Source organism: Apaloderma vittatum, unplaced genomic scaffold (assembly GCF_000703405.1).
Source record: "Apaloderma vittatum isolate BGI_N311 unplaced genomic scaffold, ASM70340v1 scaffold34081, whole genome shotgun sequence".
Classification (NCBI taxonomy): domain Eukaryota; kingdom Metazoa; phylum Chordata; class Aves; order Trogoniformes; family Trogonidae; genus Apaloderma; species Apaloderma vittatum.
The window spans coordinates 1-1,071 of record NW_009697926.1 but is presented as its reverse complement, the minus strand read 5'-3'; the positions used below and the strand labels follow the sequence as shown (position 1 = coordinate 1,071).

Sequence of the window (1,071 nt, the reverse complement as noted above, 5' to 3'; positions counted from 1 at the left end):
CACCGCGGGCTTTCACCCGGGCCCGGTTCATCTCGTTTGTGAGCTCCTGGAGCTGCCTGAGGATCCTTTCCTTCTCCTCCCGCGCACGCCGGTTCTGCTCCTCACTCTGCCGGCGCTGAGCCGTGAGCTGGCCCTTGGTGGCCGTCACCAAGTCCTGGGGACAGGTGGAATGTGAGCAGCCAGGACGGGGGGATATCTCCTCTCCCACTTCCCGCCACAACCTGGAGCTTCTGCAGTTTATTGGCCTGCTTCTTTATCTCCCTGGAGCTCTTCTTGTTCTTCTCCTTCAGCACTTTAAAAGTGATCTTCTGCTGCTTGGTGGCCTCGGCGTAGTTCTGCATGGCCTGCTGGAACTGGTCCCAGCGCTGCTCCAGCTCGATGCCCAGCTGCATGCGGCAGTACTGCTTCTCCTGCAGGTTCTGGGGACAGATACGGGTGTGGGTGACCCAGCACCTCCCAAATCTCACCTCTCATCCAAAGGGCTCCTCGCCAGTTCCTCCTCGTGCCTTGTTTTTGATGTCGGCTTGGGCGCTGTGGAACTTCTGGGTGGCCTTGTCGTTGTTTATGGTGTGGTTCTGCTCCACGTCCAGCATCACGTCCCGCAGGTAGCGCATTTCTCGCTCGTGCTGCTCAAGGATGGTCACCCTGTGGAAAACACGGGGGAGCTGCCGACAGATGGAACCCGCGGTGGTCCTGACTGGTCCCTAAGAGGGCTCAGCGCCAGGACAGGATAGCCAGTGGGCGCCACTGCTGTTCCTCTCCCCTCCTCAGCCTCAAACTCCTGTACCGCTCAGCCTCAAACTCTGTCTTCAGCGCGTCCAGCTGGGCGTTGTACCCCTCCTCCAGGCACGTCAGGCGGCAGCGCTGGAGCTGCAGCAGGCGGTCGACGTTGCAGAGGTGGCTGCACAGGGCTCGGGCATGCTGCTCCTCCGCCTCCTCCAGGTCTGTAGCCAAGGACTGCTGGTATTGAAGGGGGGGTCACAGGCAGGCCCCCGTGGTGCCAAATTCACCCCCCCAGCCCCACGCATCACCTCGATGACGCTGTCCTTGCAGTCCATCACGCGGGCGAAG

At 61.5% G+C, this 1,071-nt stretch overlaps 1 protein-coding gene across 1 annotated transcript; it reads right to left on the bottom strand.

Annotated features, from left to right (window-relative positions):
• Nucleotides 1-16: 16 nt before the first annotated feature.
• CCDC65 (coiled-coil domain containing 65) lies at nucleotides 17-1,067 on the bottom strand (the record flags this gene model as incomplete). The annotated part of the gene is made up of 5 exons (XM_009877820.1): nucleotides 17-154; nucleotides 222-419; nucleotides 507-645; nucleotides 788-957; nucleotides 1,032-1,067. Coding segments are annotated over 5 exons (681 nt in total), but the record flags the coding sequence as incomplete, so codon positions are not given.
• Nucleotides 1,068-1,071: the final 4 nt, after the last annotated feature.